This window comes from Gobio gobio (genome assembly GCF_949357685.1).
Source record: "Gobio gobio genome assembly, chromosome: 19".
Classification (NCBI taxonomy): domain Eukaryota; kingdom Metazoa; phylum Chordata; class Actinopteri; order Cypriniformes; family Gobionidae; genus Gobio; species Gobio gobio.
The window spans coordinates 26,719,540-26,741,013 of NC_137112.1; the positions used below are offsets into that span (position 1 = coordinate 26,719,540).

Here is a 21,474-nt window from a genome sequence, read left to right on the forward strand (position 1 = left end):
ACATTAATGTTAACAATGTTGCATCTCCATCACTCTCTATAATAAAACGATCCTGTATGGTTGACGTAATAATCAATGCACACTATGCTGTACTGTTTACCAAAACTTGCTGCAAACACCTGAAGTGGAGATGTTGTGTATCAAGCCATTCAAATGCATTGACACAGCGCTAGAAGTATTGAGAGCTCCGTGGAGCACGTGACCGCGCGCGCACCCGCGAGATGAGAGAGCATGTTGCATCTACGTTTTTCAACACTCTGGCTTTAACTGTTATGCCATACTAGCGCCAAAACGCTATTTATTGTTTGAATTTCGCATTAAAACTTAAACAAATCTAAAAGCTTAGACTTTGTTTAATATCAAAAGCAGGTTTGGCAGTTTGACGTGAGATTAAGTTGGGCAGCGTGAGAGCGTGAGACAGAGCCTGAAAGCGTGAGTGTCACGCCAAATGCGTGAAAGTTGGCAACCCTGTGTTTATCGACATGAGCTTATCCTACCTACAGTCATTCTCAGAGATTTGATTTGTAACACATTGAGACTGAATGAATAATAAGGCTGGGTATCAATACGGAAATTCGATTCGATGCTTGATTCGATTCAATATTTTCAATTTGATTCAATTCAATTCAGTGATTTCAGTTTTCACCTTCCCTACCATAAAAGCACCAGGCTCAGAAGGTGTTTCACCTGCCTTCCGAATTCGGTTCACAAGATCTCAATTCGATTCTCGTTTCGATTCAATATTTTTGATTTGATTCAATCAATTCAGGCCCAGACGGTGTTTCACCTGCCTGTTTAAATGTCTGCTCTGGACCCCAGCTGGATCCCCTTCAGTTTGCATACAGTTCAAACAGGCCTGTGGATGATGCAGTCGACATGGGACTACATTCTCTTTCCTGTAGCTCAAACAGTAGAGCATGGCGCTAGCAACGCCAAGGTCATGGGGTCGATTCCCAGGGAAAGCAAGAAATGTAAAATGTGTACCTTGAATGCAATGCAATGTAAGTCGCTTTGGATAAAAGCGTCTGCCAAATGCATAAATGTAAATGTAAAGGTACATTAAATCCTGTAAAATCTCAACCGACCTAGGACTTATGCAAGGATCCTATTTGTGGACTTCAGTTCAGTCTTCAATATCATCATGCTTGATCTTCTCACAGCCAAACTGACCCAGCTCTCTGTGCCCACCCCACTGTGTCAGTGGATAAGCAGTTTTCTGAACAATAGGCAGCAGCTAGTGAGACTAGGGAAACTCTCATCCAGGACCCTCACTATCAGCACTGGCACTCCAGGGTTGCGTTCTCTCCCCACTGCTCTTCTCACTGTACAGCCGTGGTCAAAAGTTTTGAGAATGACACAAATGTTAAGTCTGCTGCTTCAGTGTTTTTATATATTTTTGTCAGATGTTACTATGGTATACTGAAGTATAATTACAAGCATTTCAAAGATTGTCAAAGATTATTGTTTATTGACAATAACATGAAGTTTATGCAAAGAGTCAATATTTGCAGTGTTGACCCTTCTTTTTCAAGACCTCTGCAATTCCCCCTGGCATGCTAGCAATCCACATCCTGACTAATGGCAGCCCGTTCTTGCATAATCAATGCTTGGAGTTTGTCAGAATTTGTGGGTATTTGTTTGTCCACCCGCCTCTAGAGGATTGACCACAAGTTCTCAATGGGATTAAGGTCTGGGGAGTTTACTGGCCATGGGCAAAATTTTGATGTTTTGTTCCCCGAGCCACTTTTGTCTTATGTCAAGCTGCTCCATCATGCTGGAAAAGGCATTGTTCATCACAAAACTGTTCTTGAATGGTTGGGAGAAGTTGCTCTCTGAGGATGTTTTTGTACCATCCTTTACTCATGGCTGTGTTCTTAGGCACAATTGTGAGTGAGGCCACTCCCTTGGCTGAGTAGCAACCCCACACATGAATGGTCTCAGGATGCTTTACTTTTGGCATGACACAGAACTGATGGTAGCGCTCACCTTTTCTTCTCTGGACAAGCTTTTTTCTCGATATCCCAAACAATCAGAAAGGGGATTCATCAGATAAAATGACTTTACCCCAGTCCTCATCAGTCCAATCCCTGTACCTTTTGCAGAATATCAGTCTGTCCCTGATGTTTTTTCCTGGAGAGAAGTGGCTTCTTTGGTGCCCTTCTTGACCCCAGGCCATCCTCCAAAAGTCTTCCCCTCACTGTGCGTGCAGATGCACTCACACCTGCCTGCTGCCATTCCTGAGCTCTGCACTGGTGGTGCCCCAATCCCGCAGCTGAATCAACTTTAGGAGACGGTCCTGGTGCTTGCTAGAATTTCTTGGGCATCCTGAAGCCATCTTCTCAACAATTGAACCTCTCTCCTTTGAGTTCTTTAGCTGATAAATGGTTGATTTAGGTGCAGTATTACTAGCAACAATATCCTTGCCTGTGAAAATCCCTTTTTGTGCAAAAGAAATGATGACTGCATGGGTTTCCTTGCAGGTAACCATGGTTAACAGAGGAAGAACAATTATTTCAAACACCACCCTCCTTTTAAAGCTTCCAGTCTGTTATTCTAACTCAATCAGCATGACAGAGTGATCTCCTGCCTTGTCCTCACCAACACTTTAACCTGCGTTAACAAGCGAATCACTGACATGATGCCAGCTGGTCCTTTTGTGGCAGGGCTGAAATGCTGTGAACGTTTAGTTTTTTGGGGGGATTACATTTATTGTCATGGCAAAGAGGGACTTTGCAATTAATTGCAATTAATTTGATCTCTCTTCAGAACATTCTGGGGTATATGCAAATTGCCATCATAAAAAACTGAGACAGCAGACTTTGTGAAAATTTATATTTGTGCACTCTAAAAAAAAGGGTTCTATATGGCACCAAAAATGGTTCTTGGCTCGTAATCATAGGGGAACCTTTTTAAGTGCTATATAGCACCAATTTTGGTGCTTCAGTGGTTCTTCAAAGGTTCTTCCCCGGTTCTTTGACTAAAGTGCTATATAGCACCGCTACCATATACAGAACATGTTAAGATATGGTGCTATAGCACCAAAAGTGGTTCCTCTATGATTACGATGAAGAACCATTTTTGGTGCCATATAGAACCTTTTTTTTTAGAGTGTGTCATTCCCAAAACTTTTGGCCACGACTGTACTCAAATGACTGCACTTCAAAAGACCCCTCTGTTAAGATCCTGAAGTTTGCAGAAAACATCACTGTCATCAGCCTCATCCACAATGGTGACGAGTCGGCATACAGGCAGGAGGTCAAAACAACTGGCTGTCTGGTCCAGTCATACAAACCTGGAGCTGAACTCGCTCAAAACAGTGGAGATGATAGTGGGCTTCAGGAAGGACCTCAAGTGGGACAATCACATTCACTCCATTGTTATATTTTTTTATCATTGTTAGGTTATATTTCCTTCGCCAACTGGGGAAGTTCAACCTGTCACGGGAGCTGCTGACATGGTTCTCCTCAGCCGTCATTGAATCTGTTCTATACTCTTCTAAAACTGTCTGGTTTGGTTCAGCTACCATATCAGACATCAGGAGACTACAAAGGACTGTCCAGACTGTGGAGAGGATTATTGGTGCTCCCCTGCCCACCCTCCAGGACCTGTACTCTTCTAGAATGAGAAAAATGGCAGGTTAACCATCACAGACTGCACTCACCCTGGACAAAACCCTTTTTGAACTGTTGCTGTACAGACAGCGATTCAGATCACTGGGTACTAGGCACAGCTTCTTCCCACAGGCCATTTCCCTTTAAACAGTTAAATGCCTCCCAACGCGTGTGCCTGTAAGTGCTTTATTTTTGTTAACTCAGTTGATACTTATTCATATTATTCATAATATTGTAAATTGTTACATGTCTGTCTGTTTGTTGACTTTCAGTTGTGTTTTGATTCAATCACGTGTTCCTTTGTCTTAGTTTCCCGCCACTTGTCTGTTTCCATGGTTACCCTCATTAGTATAGTTTGGTTCAGCTGTGTTTAGTTAATAATCTTGTTTCTGTTCTCTACTTAAGGTTGCACCCTCACCTTCAGTCTTTGTGCAGTCACTGTTATGTTAGGGCAGGGGTCTCCAAATTCAGTCCTGGAGGGCCACTGTCCAGCAGAGTTTAGCGCCAACCCCAATTAAACAAACCTGAACCAGCTAATCAGTGTTTTAGCAGGGCATTTTAAGACACTGATTAGCTGGTTCAGGTGTGTTTATTTGAGTTGGAGCTAAACTCAACAGGACAGTGGCCCTTCAGGACAGAGTTTGGATACCCCTGTGTTAGAGTATGTTTCCTTGCCTTTCTGGTTGTTCCTGAATGTCATTATTAAAGTTTAAGTTTCATTTTGTTCTTCTGAGGCTTCAGCCTGTTCCTGTGCTCACCCGACCGTTACATAAATATTTTCATAATCTGTAAATGTTTATTACAACTAAACCTAACTGTGACTTTATACTTTTATCTTTTTTTGTATTTTATTCTTACATTTGTATTACTATGTTTCTTGTTAGATTTGTATGTGTGCACTGGAAGCTTCAGTACCAACAAAAATCCCTTGTGTGTGCAAGCACTCTCTCTGATTCAGATCTAAAAAGATACCAGTGAAATTTAAATTTCTATACCACACTTAATTAAACTACTATCTAATTAATATAAATTTCAAGGATTATTAAAGACAAGTAAATCGTCATTAATAAAAAGAACAAATAATCAAACTACAAGCAATAGTACAAATATACATGTAGTTTTCAGGTACAGATATTGAATAAAGTAATCAAATGTAAAATAACACTGCATACAATCTTCACTGTATAAATGAAATAAAGATTAATCCGGTGATACATTTTGGTAGCCCGTCTGGAAAACATATAGCCCGTCTGGAAAACGGGACGTTCCTTTTCGAGCCCTGGCCCATAGGCTACATGTCTGAGTCTGATCACGAATCGCAATGAACCAACAACACCTCAAATAAAGGATTCTCCAGCCTGTGACAGCGTGCTAAGTTATGTTCAGTTACACACGTACACATAATCAAAAGATATCAAACGATCTGTAACAATGCAATACTATAAAACAAAACGTTACTCACATAAGTGTGTTGCTTCATTCATTCATGTAATCTCATCCTGTCTGCAAATCCAGTCTCTTGTTTACAAACGAATCCGTGGTGAAGGATATTCATTAAAAATAAAGTTCATCCATGCATTCATAATATTGGAATCCGAATGAAGCTTATGCGGCATGTTTATTGCTTGGAAGTTCGATCCGGTTTAGCTCTACGTAGGCCTATGTTATTTATCTATAACATGTCAGGCACGAGTCGGTGGGTGGGGCTACAGAATCAGGCATTCGTCTTCTTCTGTTGCGGTGGTGTTTCACCACACTCTCACGTCACATCTAGACACATCCTGAGATCGAGCGTTTGCTGGGCCTGGTGTCAATAAAAGCTTTTCTTTGACTAACAAGGAAGTTTTCTGCTCCGAAACTTAAAGGATATTCTTCTATTACCATGACCTTTTATATATCAAAATGGCTCGAGGGAAAGTTGATTTCTCAATTCATGACCCCTTTAAAGACTAATGCACGGTTCCAATATTCACATATTGTCTTTCTCTACTGTTTACATTCACTTAATGTTTACTAGGATACTCGCCAAGGTGGACATTTTGAGATACATTTGTGGGAATTTGTCCGTTTGTCATGTTGTGTTTGGGTTTTGTTCATGTTTATGCTACCTGTTTGTCATGTGATCATGTCATGTGATTCCATTGTGCCCTCATGTGATCATGTCATGTGCTTCCCTAGTCTCTTGTGTCATATTAGGCTTGTTCGGCTTGATACAGCGATGCGCAGTCCGATCGGCGGCTGACTTGAAGCAGTGCATGCCGGTTAGAAATTTTGTCCGACTTGAGACAGCGCCGACGCCACATGACAGCCCCGACGCCACATGACAGTGACGTACGTCAACAAAGTGCCGCGAGAGCGATTCGAGAGCAGCCGGCTAATACAGCTGGTGCAGTTTCTCTAAAGCGGCTGCACGAGGCTGCACGGACTCTGATGACGACAGAGCTTTTCCACGATTGGCCAGATTCACCGCATGACAGCGATCACGTGCGTTTTGTGTTTATTCTAAAACCTTCAGTTCCACTAATGCTCACAAATCAGTTTTTTTATAACAGTAAAACCTCCTTTCACGTAGTTGGGATGTTATATTGTCATGTTTATCAAAATAAAACGAATAAAAAACATAGACCCCACTTCATTGATAGTGTAGGCTTATATGTTGAACTTTAATCTTGTACAAACACACGCTGAATAAAGTATTACATGACAATAATGTCCCTGAAACAACAGTGTATTGCCAAATATTGCATTTATTTCACTTCAGCTGTGATAAAGTATGCAAACACAGCGCGAGCGTCACTGCGGGAAGCAGAAAGTGTCCGACTTCACGTCTCCATTTGCAGCTCCTCCGCGCTTGCACGCGGCTACTCTCGCCGATCGGTTGCATCCAGCCGCAGCCGATGTTGAACACACCTAGTGTCATTGGTTCATTGTCTTGATTGTTCACAGGTGTTTTGTTTAGTCATTAGTCTTTGTGTATTTAAGCCCTCATGTTTGCCATGTGTCCTTGTCGAGTATTGTTCACTGTAAACTGCTGTTGGTGAGTTCTTTGTTAAGTCAAGTCTGGTTCTAGTCAAGTCTGTTCAAGTCAAGATCATCGTGTTTCTGTTCATGGTTTGCTCACTTGGGATTTATAAATAAACTGCACTTGAGTTCATCACTTCAACTTGCCTCCAGTAGAAGTCCATTACACCATTGACGCGCAAGGAGACATGATAGAGGTTTAATTTCAGTATTTGCATGCTGTCTGACATGCACAGCCAGTCCCGCCGCTGGCCATTTTGATGCCCTAGACGCGATTACTTTATAAAGAAAACATTTTCTTGTGGTGCCCCCCTGAGCACTTGGTGCCCTACGCGCAGCGCGTGGTGCGAGCGGCGACACTCTACACAGCTTTCTGTGTGCGCGGATGTTTTCAGATGTGTGCGCCCAAAACTTCTCACAGATCGCTCGCAAGTTCTTTTCCGTGTCCTTCTTGTGATTGAATGCTTAAATTAGCAAGGCTTGAAATGCAAATTATAAACTTTCGTGACAATGCAGCACTGACCCGATCAGGACGGTGACATTTCATTCAACTGTCTGGAACATCTTTCACGCTGAAAGGTGCACCTGCATCCATCATATTTATCACTGAATGACAGGTTCCCTGCTGTAACATTGCACAAAGTGAAAAAGAGACTAGCAATAAGCTTGACGTCAATCGGACATTTTGTTCAATGTTTGCTGAAACAAATACAGAAAAAAGATTGATTTGTGACTTTTGTGAATCTCGAACACTTTTTTCTCCCAGCCCTAATGAATATGTTTGTATGTGAGCTACTGAAGTGTTTGTGATCTGAACACTGCACATATGGCTCCACCACAGGCGTGTAATATATATCTCATGAGCATCTCTGTGTGGAGGGAATGAGTCTAAGCCCTGTGGGTAATCGCACTTCAGCAAATAACTCTTCCTGGGAGGCTTGTTTGCTCAAAAGAATTGATGTTCTTACAGTTATTTTGGATCATCTTCAGCATTTTTTTTAAGTGATGTTTGTACTAGTACAAGTGTGACTGTGTATCCTATTAGCGCTACCTTGAATTCTACTTTAATCATAATGATATTAGTTCATCTTAGTCTAAATTAATCCTGCTTACCCGAATGTAATGAAATATACTGAAATTACACATACGTAACTCGTTGCATTAACAGGGAGGCATCTATGACATTGAGCATGCCGTATCTAATTGATTTGTGATATGAATCTGTGTACCGCTAAAAGTTCACAGGGAGCTCAGGTGAGTAATTCTGAACCTTAAAAAAAGATAAAGTGAAATAGAAGATGTCAAGATGTTAGAAAGGCTCTGTGTGTCACTGTGCATGCATATTTTAAAGTTTTATTTCATCTGGGAAAATATATCTAGATTTGTTTTTATATATAAGCTCTGCATTTTACAGTTAGTGCATGCCGAAATTGTATGTAATACTTCTACTAATACCACAACCAAGTCAAAAAAGAACAAACATTTTTATGAATTATTTGCAGATATTAAGTTGAAATTAAACAATAAGCTCTAGCACATATCGGGTCAGGTCGAGTTTTTTTTATTGTCATTTTAAAACAGGTGACAAATTAATAAACACAACCATTCATACAGGACATTTTCCAATTAGGAGGTTGTAAACAAATTTTAGCCATGCAGGTGTAGTGCAGTATTACACTGAAGATATTTTTGTACATGAAGACAGATCCAGTATTACATATTTGCTGAAAGTGTTGTGGTGAGGTAAGGATTACATCCAGATAGACTGTGAGTCTCTGCATTAATGGAGGGGATTATTCATTGCTTCTTTCTGCAGGTTTCATCATTACATCATTGAATAAGTGAGTCCAGAGCCGGCCCAAGGCATAAGCAAACTAAGTGGCTGCTTAGGGCCCCCTTGGCCACCAGGGTCCCCCAAGAGCACATGAAATGACTTTTTGCTGCATGTTATTTTATGATGATTGAAATCGTGAAATGGCCTTAAACAATTACTAAATAAACTGCAAAATGTTACGTTTTCTAATATATGCACGGATTGATTCTGACAGCGCTGCACAAGCTCGCGGCGCCATTGGCCAGACACTATTGGCTTGTTAGTTAGGGTTCAAAGTCCAAAGTGCGAGAAAAATCGGCACTAAAATGTACTCGTCAGTTGCCCGGTAACCTATTTATGAATGGATGGATTTGAGAATGCGCTATGGTTTAGTGCGAATCTTGTCTGACGTGCTGCATGTTTTGGACGGAGTACAGCATAGCTTCCAGTTTCTCAGTAAATGTTTTTCTGCAAGTGCTTTATCGTGCCCTTGAAATTATATGTTGTGTACATTTTGAAAGTTTTTATTTAGAAAATAAAAAGGTTCTTTCAAGGGGTGCACCGAAATTTCGGCCGCCGAAAATGTTCAGCCGAAAATGTAATTATCGGTTTCGGGCCAAAACAAAAAAAACAGCCGAAAACATAAACCGAAAATGAATGTCACCCGCCCCTCCCATCCGTGCGCAAGCGCTTAGGTTTCACTCACGGTCGAGCTGTTATCACGCGACGCGTCTGCCTATCAAAGATTAAGCATGTCAGTGGTATGAGAACAAATAGAGACGTATCCAGCTGAACTACCCATTGCCAGAAGCGACAATCCCCTTGACTACTGGCGCGCGAACGAAGGGCGCTTTCCATTGCTTGTGCGGACTGCACGCAGGTATTTATCTGCCCCAAGCAGTGTTGCCAAGTCCGTGGTTTTCCCGCGGGATGTTTTTCCATGTCCACGGGTTGAAGCGACCCCAATTATGTGATATTTAGACCCATGAATGCAAATTTTACCTGCCAAAAAAACACATATTTTACCCCCCAAATGCCATTTTTCCCGGAGAACAATGACAGACAGTGAGAGACTATTCAGTGCAGCATCTCATGTTCTTAATGAGAACCATTCTGTGATTTTGTGTGCAGTTATTCATAATTGTGGATCTTTTTTTGCACAACTGTTAACTATTTTATTTGATGGAACATAAAACTTGAAGAATAATATTATTTGGTATTATTATTTATATTTATTGCAAATATATTGTATATATATATATATGTATATGTATATGTGTATATATACATATACTTATACTTATACTTGTACATATACATCATTTTTGCCTTCAGTTTCGGTTTTCGGCCAAGTGCATCCTAAATTTTCGGTCTCGGTTTCAGCCCAGAATTTTCATTTCGGTGCATCACTAGTTCTTTCTACACAGTCGAATTGAATGCAAAAAAAAATATTTTATTTCCACCAAAATAAAAGCTCTGTTTAATTTTTGAAAGAAATCAACATTTGTTGTTTTTAAAAGAAGTCTCTTTTGCTCACCAAGGCTGCATTTATTTGATCAAATAATATTGTGAAATATTATTATAATGTAAAACAGCTTTTTTTCTATGTGCATATACGTATAGTAAAGTGTAATTTATTCCAGTGATCAAAGCAGAATTTATCATCATTACTCCAGTCTTAAGTGTCACCTGATCCTTCAGAAATCATTCTAATATGATGATTTGATGCTCAACAAACATTTGATTATCAGTGTTCAAAACTTGTATGGCTATCACCAGACCAAGCTCCATTTAAGATTGAACATTGGTCTGGGGAGTCTGCTCTCTATTTTCTACTGCACAAGAGGCGTGATAAACGAGTATAAATTAAATGAGTCTGTACGCAATTGGATAGTCTTTCAACCAATCAGACCACAAGAGGCGGGATCAAAGGGCAAGGACCCATCGCTTCTCTATCCGTCATCGTGTTAAACCCGCCAATAGCGCGCCAGGTGGATAAGCCAGTCTGTGATTGGCTCCCACAAAAGTGTAACAGAAGCAGTAGAAGTGAATGTATAGGTTTCCAGGCTGAGTTGCAGGGCGAAATTAAATCGCCGGCAGGTCAGGCTGGGTTTACCCAGTCTAATTGAAAAAAGTTGTGTACAATGTTTTTAGGATTTTTTGAAAGCTTTCTATTTCAGAGAAATGCTGTACTTTTGAACCTTCTATTCATCAAAGAATCCTGGGGAAAGGTTAGCATTTTCAGCATAAGAGACTACTTAAAAAAAAAAAAAATTACATATCCCAGTCTGAACTGTAGTACTGTAAGGCTTTGAATATGAACACCTGACCACTCTTGTGGGTTTGCTACTTTTACAATTAAAAACCGTATAAGGGTAAAAACATGACAGCCAGACATGATGTAAGCAACACAGCTACAACTACTAACATTGATACTGGGTGTGCAAATTATCAAGAATTGACAATAGTCAATCGTATTGGTGGCACGAGCAGCCCCCAAGTAAAATTCTGCTTAGGGCCCCATAAGGGCTTGGGCCAGCCCTAAGTGAGTCATTGATTAATTCACTCAACCAATTCGTTCTAAACACTGAATCATTTATTACTGAAACAAGGGGCTGGTTTTACGTGAGCCATTGCATCATTCATTCAACCAATTAATTCAGGAACGGAAACACCACAACTGCGTGTTGCTTTTTCTATGAGATGCCAACACAGACGCTGTGGATTTGTTTTGAGCTATTTTCATTTAAGATCAGGGAATTTGCTATTTACATGGTGGAATTTGCGAGCGGAAATACTGAATGCTTCTCCAGAGAGGAATCCTTTTATTTTTTTATATTTTAAAATGTTTGTGTGCTGCTGCCTGTTTGTGTAATAAGCAGAGTGTACGCGCATTGTGCACACACCTATAGGCACATACTAACGAGCTCTTTAAAAAACACAAAAAATACTGCACTATTGACTTTAGACCAGTTTTTGTTGGTCAATGGCGCAGTCTATTTCAGTTGACTCAAAATAGCAACACGCCAACAATGTGCCTGAACACACCTTGTTTTCAGACCAGCACCGCCATGGGTGAACAGATGGGCACGAGTGCATTTGCTATTTAAACAACGTGGCGCTGGACGTGAAAATGATAACTGCTTTGGACTGAAACTAGCAAAAAACATTGCCTGGCGTTGCATTGCACGGGTGTATGATTGTGCTCTTAAATTAAATATAAGGCAGTTTTTATCAACTTTTTAATTATATAATTTCTACTCCAAGTCATTGTTGTCCAAATCATATAAACATTTCAACAGTGGCTGTAATAAAAACAGTTTTCATAAAAGCTTTATCCAAAAATACATTAAATAATGAAGTAAAGATTTAATGAATATGTAATACAGTATATTTGACAAAATAACCTAGCTGACAATTGAGCTATATGGATATTGAATGGCTTTCTTAAAGTAAATGTATCACTGCATCTGTTAATAATGTCCATTAATATTGCATCTGAATCAGCATAAGGTTCATTCAGAAAAACAACAAATAAACAAATAGGTAACACCAGCACAGGAGGATTAAGAGACACTGTCCCTCGTAACTTCTGTATGCAGCAAATATCTGTCCTCTGGAGATGGAGGGGAGAGCATGTGTGTATTTCACACACACTGGCACCATGAATCATTCTTACCGAGAGACTATAGCATGTTAGTTGACGTGTGGTATTAAAGCTTCTCTCATGCACCTCTGTAGTATGGACTCCACTATGTCCACTATCTCCAGAGCAAACTCTCCCCTGGAGTTCATCAAGGTCAGAACTACTTTATTTCCAGCGCTGTTATCTCCAGCTGGAGCACGACCTGATGGGTTTTGAGGGGTTTTGTTCATTTTTAGCTGTACTACAGATAGAACTAACAGGAAATGATGAGAGCTGTTGACCACAACCTTGTTTTTGTTTTATTTATCTAGACGAATGAAAGTACTTTTAGGCTGGTAAAAAAAAAGAAAAAAAAAGTGAGTGCTCTAGAGTCTAGACAGTCCCAAAAGTATTAGACTGAAAAGTTCTCACTTTATGTCTTTCGTTTTATTACGTCCACTCTTTAGCCATTATCAGATTCAAGTGTGTCTGGATATGCAGCACTACAACATCAGCATTGAACACAAACATGATTGTTCACCGTTCTGTTTTTAATTGATGTCTTTTAAGCTCTAACTTAATTTATGAATGAAGTGAAGTAAAGCTAAGAATGGTGTCCCGTACTCTGAATTTGTGGTCTGCATTTCACCCATCCAAGTGCGCACATACACAGCAGTGAGTTTTGAACACACACACAGAGTGAACACACGTGGGAAGCCATTTTAATTTTTACAAATTAAACCCGCACCTCACCTCTGTTCATTCATTTCCTGCCGGTACTGAGACTCGAAGTCAGACTCTATAACAATTAGCCACAACTGCCTACAATTGAATGTGAATTAAATTAAACTAAATGTGCATAAACAAATTGAGATTGAAAACAGGAACGCAAGAAGATAAAATTCAGATTATAGGAGATGCATTGAAAGTTATTCATGTAATTGTAATATGTAACTGGAAAAGCAAAGTTTGTCAAGTCACATCTTGAGAAAGTTAAAAAAGATGATGGATGGATGGATAGACATTGAGTCACACACACAATCATTTGGATTAAATCACATTTTAAAGGTTAAAGATAATGAGTTCAGATAATCTATTCTCTCTGAACAGAAACTTGACCCCTGTGACCTTTAAGCAGATAATTGCTTATACCGTGTTACTTCAAAAGCCCCTCTTGCAGCCCAATAATCACTTCCTGTATCCCCCTATGACCAAGAAAAAAATAAGCTCATTTCAAGGGAACCCTCCTCTGTGTTCATTCCCACATAACTGCTGTAAAATAATTGTGAATTGTGAATACGTTTATCTGTGGAAAGTAATAGAGTGTTGTGTAACAGAAAGGTCTACTGATTGTTATTCGTAGATGACTGTACCCCATCCCACCGGTGCAGAAGCGTTGCTGGAAAATTGAAGCTCCTAAATAAATTTGCTCCTAAAGCAGGATTAGGCTCACCGTTTCTCCGTTTTAATGAGGCTGAATCAATGGAGCATTTCGTCCATATAAATCCCCATTGGCTTGCTAGAAACCATTTCTTCAAACTTAAAATCTCCGGGCCTATTAGTTTGCCGCCCATGAGCTGCAATCAGTGCCGAGGAAGGGCTTTGATACGTCCGTGCCTGGCTGTGCAGGTACCTCTCAGCGCTCTTCTTTCTCTTTCTGTCTGATTTACAGCGCATTACGAACCTCCTCGCCCGCCCCTTCTAGCTCACCTCCCATCACTAGACGCATCTCCGCCTGGCCCCACTGCAGCTATATTTATGCAGCACGCAACAGACTAATGCCGTTCATCTGCCCTCGTAGATGAAGATGTGTGAGAAGTCTCAGTGGAGGTGTTAACCAATTGGAAAGCTCTTTGATTGGGTAATTGGTTTGCTCATGTGTGGCGTTAAGAGCCCCATGACGTGCACTAAACGCTCACAAAATCATGATCAATGAAAATGGCACACTGAGGGTTAAATTCTGAGGATGGAATGATGTTATTGGTGTTTTAATTTTGATATGGCTGTTCTAAAGACTTACTAAAACAAGAAATATGGTTTTCTTTTTGTTTCTGTTCCCTTCTTCACAGCTGGGAGAGCCAGTCGCTACAACCTGACATCATTGCTGGTTCAGCCCATCTCTGCCTCCTTAGCGAAAATGCTGCTCTCTGCCCCCGCCATGGGGCAGGGAAGACCCTGTGTCCCTATGGTCATGCCCTCTGCCGCAGGTAAGCCCTAGGCCAGCAACGATGCCTGCTCCACTTACTGTAAATATCAACAGACTTACAGCAGAGTTTTCAAATGTTATTACATTATATGGGAGACCGGGGCGAATTGTTACAGTGAGAAGTTATTGATCCATATTTCTCGGAAATGTCATTTCCGCTCACCTCACGGCAAGTTGCCGTGTTTAATTTGTTGGAATTTTCTACAATTTAATGAATTAATTCAATAGAAAATTATTATATAAAATACATTATTTTATTAGATATTATGTATATATTTATTTAATATAAAATTATTATTTATTATGTTTTGCTTATATGGTATATATCATTTCTGTTGGCAAACTAATGATTTAATATTTATGTATCGTACCTTTACTTTTTTCTTGAAGTGTTGTATTTCATCTTTATTGTTTGTTTTTGTAGTTTTATTTTTAATAGTTTGTCGAAAAACCTATAATTAATAGGCTATTTCATGGCAGGATCCCATTGTGAGCTTTTTGTGGCTATGCAAAAATAAATTTGAAATATCCATTATAGTTACAAATATCCCTCATCTCCCTTAAAATACAAAACAGATCATTAGTCAGGCCTCGACATTAAGCCTTTTTATGTGCTTGTCCTTCGAACAAGTAAATCGGTAATTTTTACTTGTCCGAGTAAAAAACGTAATTGCCCGGAATGTTTTTTGTTTTTTTGTGTGTGTTGTAAATATTGTTTATTCTGAAGCATTGTGTTCAGTGTTCAGTCAGCTTTGACATATTTAAATCTGCATATGTATGATTTTTTTTACCTTTTAAATAGGTATAATAAAAAATAAATTAAATATAAAATTAAATAAAATATCATGCGTAGCGTCAGTTCTGGCAGGTCACGTTAGTCAAGCTCGCATCAGCTGACTGTCAGCTGATCATGTCTACCTATAGGGATAAGAAGTCTATCACAGTATGCAAATAAAAGCTCCTTCAGTATTAGGTATCGCGTTTCTCTGGAGCTAAATACCCTCCTCCATCCCCAGCTCCTCCTCTCATCAGTCAGGATTTGGTATTCTGATTCCCCTTGAATCAGACTAAATTATGAATTATTATTATTATATATATATATTATTATTGTACATTAAATATCGACATTAATGATATATGCAATAATTATGTTGGTTCTGTTCTTTTTACCCTAAGGGGGTTATAGCTGCTCTCCCGGCTCTTATCCATGCTAGGCTGCATGGATATGCAAGTCTCAACAGCGCAACCTTTTTACCGTCAGTACATTATATATTATATTATTATTTATTATCAATCGCCACTTACACTAAATTAATGCAGAATCATTCTCGCGTTTTGGTGACTCCCTAGTTTTTTTTAGTTTTTTTTATTGATATTTTAAAGGAACACAACTATTTTTAAATAGTGTATAATATCACTATTTTCAAAAATAATGGTGTGTTCCGTTAATCAGGCTACTTGACCAGTCTGGCAAGTAAAATTCTCTTTCACTTGCCCCTTCAAAAAATTCACTTGTCCTGGACGTTAATATCGAGCTCTGATTAGTTATAGCCTAGATTTAGAAATGTCATGATTCTAATGTATATGTAATCTACTTGTAATATGTTTAAGGGATAGTTGACCAAAAAATCATTTACTCACACTCATGCCATTGCAAACCTGTATAACTTTCTTTCCTCTGTGGTTTTTTATAGAATGCTTTAACTGTTCAACTGTTTAATGACAATCATATGATTGCATTTTTTCATTATTTCAAGAAACCGATTATACTTCCATCCTGTTAGTGTCTCTCACGCTCTCATCCTTTTCTTCCTTATGTGTGTTAATCCTTATGTCTCCACTAAGCTCTGAAACAGAATCTTTTGTGCCTGAGATATTCATTATTCTTCTCAGTCTCATGCTTCTTCTGGGGATTTAACCATCAAAAGCAGCTCTGAGCACATGACGGCAGTGTTCCACCTGCTGGCAGCAGATCGTATGACACTCTTTAGCTCCCGATGAGAGCGTTGTCTGCTCAGAAAGCCAAGACTGGTTGATTTATGCACTGTGGCGTGAGTGTAACTCCTGAGTGTGGTAAATTACACAGGCTTTACACATCATCTTAAAGTTGCCCTCGGTATGGCCGCCCATATCCAAGGCCATTACAAACATCAGTCAACGGGTGCCCATGGGACCTAATTGAAACCATGAGAGTAAGGCTGGTCAGCCATCTTACAGCATTCTCTCATGTAGAGCTTTCAGGGAGGTCAGATGTTACTGTGAATGTGGTCACGTTCGGTGCCACGATAGATGTGCTGCAGGCTAAATAAAAATGACAGATGGAGGAGTTGACATGTATCAGAAGATAATTGAATTTAAGTGAACAGACCTCCAGGGAAAGGTCATTCAAGTGGGATGATGTTTTTCATCGACCAACAAACAATGTAAAAATGTAGTTTTGCTCATTGACCTTCATGTGAGAGTAAAAGTCCTTGGCACACTCACAAGTGAATATGCTCAATTTTTTTTTTTCTGCCAACTTTGTTATACAACAGTTACATAACTAATATGTTTTCTGCATCCTTGAGATACGTGAGCATATATAACGAATAGCTTGCTGTGCACGTCGCATTTGTTTTCTGATATTTGAAAATGCTTCTTTATGCCAGAATGCATTTTCAAACTAAAGCTAGTCTTTAAATTGTGTGAATATCTTGCATTATGCAACAAAATGTTTTAAAAAATAAAACAACAGATATGCTCAGTTCAAATTGATGACAAAATCTATTGAGTTCCCTTTCAGTCGACGTACATTTCCGCTCCCTCCTTCAGGGAACGAGGGTTACCATACGTAACCGATACATTTTTAAGGTTATTGGAAGATGTTCATAGTTTATGTGATGTAATACACCTGTAATACATCTGTGAACTGACTAAAAATCAGACCGACATCAGTTTGTTAAACCAAATTTGTAAAACAAAATGTGTGCATTTTTATGTTAGTCTGATTTTTTTTCAGCAATGATACATTAAATTGATCAAAGGTGACAAAGACATTTATAATGTTACAAAAGATGCCCATTTCATATAAATACTGTTCTTTTAAACTTTCTATTCATCAAGAATGCTGAAAAAATATCACGGCTTCCACAACAATATTAAGTGTAACGTTGTCAGTCCGAGGATGAAGATGAAAGGCAAAGATCAAATATAAGTATTTTTAGTTAAGCAAAGCAAAGTAATCCAAAGAATAGCAACAGCAACAAGACTGCATATAGCAGACAATACACAGACAATACGGGAGACTGAAGTGAGCACAAAGAGGAACTTAAATACACAGAGATGACGAGGCAATGACAAACAGATGTGATGATTAATCAGTGTCCGTGACAACAGATTAATGGCGGGAAACTACTACAAAGGAAACACCCTGCCTTCCTGCATTGTGTTTACCCAAGTTTGTTTTATTAAAGAACCTTTTGTTTGTAGAAACCTGTTTGAACCTTTTTCATCATCTTCATCTGAACCCAGCCGTGACATTTAGCACAACTGTACTCAATATTGATAATAATAGGAAATGTTTTTACAGCACCAAATCAGCATATTAGAATTATTTCTGTAAGAAAATTCAGCTATACCATCACAGACATAAATTACATTTTAATATATATTACAATAGAAAACACTTTTTTAAAATGATATATAATATTATAATATTCCATTAAATAATATTTCACAGTATTTGTTTGTTTGTTTGTTTTTGTTTTTTAAATGCAGCCTAGGTATGGAAGCTTGTTTCTGCCACAAAATAAAACATTTTAAAAGATAATTACAACTTTATATCTCACAATTGACTTTTTTCTCAGAATTGCGAGATATAAACTCGCAATTGTAAGTAATACAGTCAGAATTGCTAGTTATAAAGTTTATATCTCCCAATTCTGACTTTTTGTCTTACAATTGCGAGTTTATATCTCACAATTCTGACTTTATATCACACCATTCTGACTTTATAATTCACAATTCTGACTTTATATCACACCGTTCTGACTTTATAATTCACAATTCTGACTTTATAACTCGCAATTCTGAATTGTGAGATAACAATTCACAATTGTGAGTTATAAAGTCATAATTATGAGTTATAAAGTCCAATTCAGAGGGTTGTCCAATTCTTAGAATTGCAAGTTTATATGAGATTCAAGTTTATTGTCATTACACATATATCTCACATTTCTGACTTTATAACTCACAATTGCAACTTTATATTATAACTCACAATTGTGACTTTAAATCACGCAATTCTGAGAAAAAAAAAATTCAGAATTGCGAGATGTAAACTTGCAAATGCGAGAAAATATGTCAGAATTGTGAGATAAAATGTCACAATTACCTTTTTTATGTTTTATTCTGTGGCGGAAACAAGCTTCCATACTATGGTGCACTTGGTGTAAAACAGTTGAATGGTACAGAATGCTTTTTCCGCTTATATTTAAAATGTACAGTAGCTTAAGCATCTGAAATAATCCCACTACTTTATATGTATGTGAGCTTAAAGACAAGCATTTAATATATAAAACATTTTAAATTAGACATGGCGTCAATTTCTGTTTCAGTGATGAAATGGTGACACACTGTACAACATGGAAGGAAATGTCTCTCTGTCTGCGCTGCCAGAAAAAAACTGAAAAAGTTTTCTCACGTTGGTGTTCTGAGTTATGAGATACCAGTATGACAATTAGTGGCACTATGCCAGCGAACGCTTGTGATGTTTCCTGATGTGTGTGTATATACAGACACTTGTGCGTGTAAGCTTCATCACATCATAATAGGTGTCAGAACCTGCCATTCTGTCCATATGGAACACGCATATGCACATGTGTGTGCGTACAGTCATTGTCACAGTCACGCAGGCGTCCGCCCCCACATAAACACGCTGAGCTCTGAGTTAGCTCTCAGTCTCTCCTCTCAGCTGTGAATGTGTGTAAAGTGACAATTTTGCTACAAATTTTAATAGGGGTTGTTAGTCTCTAATTCCTGCTATTGAGTGAAAATCGCTTCTTATCTTTGCATGGTCGCCCAGGAGACCCCGTTGCTGTGGCTGAGCCATTGTCTTGGCTTTATAAGTAAAGGATTTACAGCCCGAGTGACAAAATGAAAGGAAATGGGCTTAAAGACAAATCTACAAGTTCCAAAACTGTCTTCATGTACTCACCGTCATGTTGTTCCAAACCTGTATGACTTTCTTTTTTCTGTGGAACACAAGGATACATTTTTATAGAAAGTCTGGTCTTTATTTATTTTTTATTTTTTTCAAACAATAAATAGGCACATTTAAGCTTAAATTGACTCAAAAGCTCTATATAAGTACAGGGTTCCCGTGGGGTCTTAAATTTCAAAATCTAAATTTTAGGCCTTAAAAAGTCTTAAATTCGCTGAAGTATTGAGTTCTAGGTCTAAAATAATTTTAAATAGGTCTTAATTTTCCCTACGTGCATGCTACCTCTATTGCTCATTGAAATGCTCCCGCAGCACTTTAGTGTGTGTGTGTGTGTGTGTGTGTGTGTGTGTGTGTGTGTGTGTGTGTGTGTGTGTGTGTGTGTGTGTGTGTGTGTGTTTATTCCGGGGTGTTGTAGTTCTTTCTTTCGCTAGTATCAACTATATAATAAGTTTGCAGTATTACAACTACAAATGAGACCAACATGCATCTTATATTGCAGCCAATGAGATGTTGTTATTGGCGCGAGGCTCCTTCAGATTGTATCACAGGCGCATAAAACGTATTTTATGCTTCAATTGACAGTTCTCCAGTTCTTCCAGCTCTGCGATCGTGAAAGCAAAGGCGAATCTTTCTCACCTGCCATCTCGCATATTGACCAAATAAAAGTATGATATGCCTGATAGCACTAAAAAAGAGTTAATAAAAGCGATGGAAACCACAAACTCAATTCAGGAGACACACAGACCGATGTCAGACAGGCTGTGGATTCTGTGCACGCGTTTGCCGTCTGTCAGCGCTTGCGCAAGTATACCGAATGTGTTCTATTTCTAGGCTCATTACTCTTGAACAATCAAATACATACATTAGGTTATGTCTTGAGTAAAAAAGTTTGGGACATGTGTTAGTATTGGATCTGCGCATTACTGTAGTTCTTATAGTGAAAGCAAACTAATAGCCTATACCCGCTGCTGTCTGTGTGTTAATGTTAAACAAGCAACAACAACAGGGAAAAAACGGTACTTAAACTTAAAGCACTGTTTGTATCTGTATCTTCATGTTGTATTTATTTGTCCTATTGTCATTTGTTTATAAGTTCTTATTTTATTACTGACCGTTTACTTGATTACTTAATTGCTTGAGAACTTTTTACTTATATTAAGCAATTGCTTATTGCTGTGGTTTACTTGTAAGATTTTGGTCATATTTCCCACCCTAAGCGATCAGGTTATTAAAGGGTAACTAAACCCCTGCTCAGAGCTTAACTCCACCCACTGGCAATTTTCAAAAAATGCTGGAAAAGTGGGCAGATCCCGGCGGACACAGAGGGGACAAACCGAGGGCGGGGCTGAGCGGAGGGCGTGCACCTGAGACCCGCAGTGACGGATTGATTGACAGCTGTCTGACTCGCGAGTCGCAAAGATGGAGAATGACTGGAGTGACGCCAGCTTTGCAACAGAGCGGTCATTTCTCCTACCTTCACCTGAAGTGGAGGAGGGTGGATTGTCTGTAACAGACACAAACCCGGAGCCTTATCAATGCGAGCCGCTGCTCAAACTGCGTTAACTCCCGATGCCGACGATGCTAGTGAAGCAGCCGCGCAAGAGAACTGACCTAATCTATCTGCGTCCGCGGCAACCACTTGCGTGTCAGGGTTTGAAAGCGCGTCTCATGTATGAAAATTATCTGTACACATGACGGGCGGTAATAATATCGCAAGAAAAGCATGACGTGTACTGACAACTGCATTATTTAACCGTATTTTCTTCAATACAATGTTAAAGCAAGTGTCAAGTGAGTTTCATTCATAATGTTTACTTCATGTAATATGACAGTTCATACTGGAGTGAAGCCGTTCTCATCGTGTGATTGGGGAAAACATTTCTGAGGGCGTGGTGAGCTCGTGCCAGGGGCGCGGATAGTGAGCCGTTGGAGGTACCATCCTACGTCACGATGTACCACAACGTCCAATAGGAAAATTCAACAGTAGCCAGTAGCCAC

The 21,474-nt window shown here is 39.1% G+C and overlaps 1 protein-coding gene across 1 annotated transcript in view; it reads left to right on the forward strand.

The window, feature by feature from the left end:
- Positions 1-21,474, forward strand: part of naaladl2 (N-acetylated alpha-linked acidic dipeptidase like 2) — a 431,375-nt gene that overhangs the window by 255,921 nt on the left and 153,980 nt on the right. Inside the window, exon 6 of the mRNA XM_079845128.1 lies at positions 14,140-14,277. Coding sequence (XP_079701254.1) covers positions 14,140-14,277 — 138 coding nt within the window. The remainder of the gene's footprint in view (positions 1-14,139; positions 14,278-21,474) is intronic.